General features: G+C 47.8%; 1 protein-coding gene across 1 annotated transcript in view; it reads left to right on the top strand.

Moving 5' to 3' along the window:
- Pfdn4 (prefoldin subunit 4) overlaps positions 1–624 on the top strand; it is a 30,734-nt gene that overhangs the window by 7,624 nt on the left and 22,486 nt on the right. Inside the window, exon 4 of the mRNA XM_026787271.1 lies at positions 532–618. Coding sequence (XP_026643072.1) covers positions 532–618 — 87 coding nt within the window. The remainder of the gene's footprint in view (positions 1–531; positions 619–624) is intronic.

The following is a 624-nucleotide window of genomic DNA, read 5'->3' as shown; positions in this document are numbered from 1 at the left end:
CCCCGCATGCATAAGTCTTTGCTCACATTTAGAAGCTTGTTTTCAGGAAATAGGGAGAAGTGTGGTTCTGGGGTTGAAGCTGCTGCTTTAGTGCCTAGTGAGAGTTCATTCAGCCCTTGGTGAGAAGTGGGTGACAGTCACCCCCGACACTGTTGCTACATTAGCTCAACTGTTACTTAAAATGGTAGTCTCTGCTTCGGATTTCTGAGTCTTCCAGAGACGGAATCTGGGTCTGCTAAACCTTGAGAAGGGGCTGGAGAGTTGACTCGGTGGTTATGAGCACTGGCTGCTTCTCCAGGGACCCCAAATTCAGGCTCAGAGACTGGGAATGCAGCCATGGCACCACGATGAGCTAGTGCTGGCCTGAGTTAAATGTTTGCTCGTTCAGACTTTGGTCTTGGATCCAGTTATTGCTGTCAGTTTGTTCCTGACCAGTTTAGGGCTCTTTCCCTAAAATTCCTGTCAAATACTACTCCACGCATGTATAAGTCATCCTCCTGAAGCCAATTAATTTAACTGTTTCTTTTCCAGAGAACTTTGCAAGAAGAGATCGACGCCTTAGAGTCCCGAGTGGCGTCCATCCAGCGGGTATTAGCCGACTTGAAAGTGCAGTTATACGCAAAG

This window comes from Microtus ochrogaster, linkage group LG8 (assembly GCF_000317375.1).
Source record: "Microtus ochrogaster isolate Prairie Vole_2 linkage group LG8, MicOch1.0, whole genome shotgun sequence".
In the NCBI taxonomy this organism is placed as follows: Eukaryota; Metazoa; Chordata; class Mammalia; order Rodentia; family Cricetidae; genus Microtus; species Microtus ochrogaster.
This window is presented reverse-complemented; position numbering and strand designations above follow the sequence as displayed.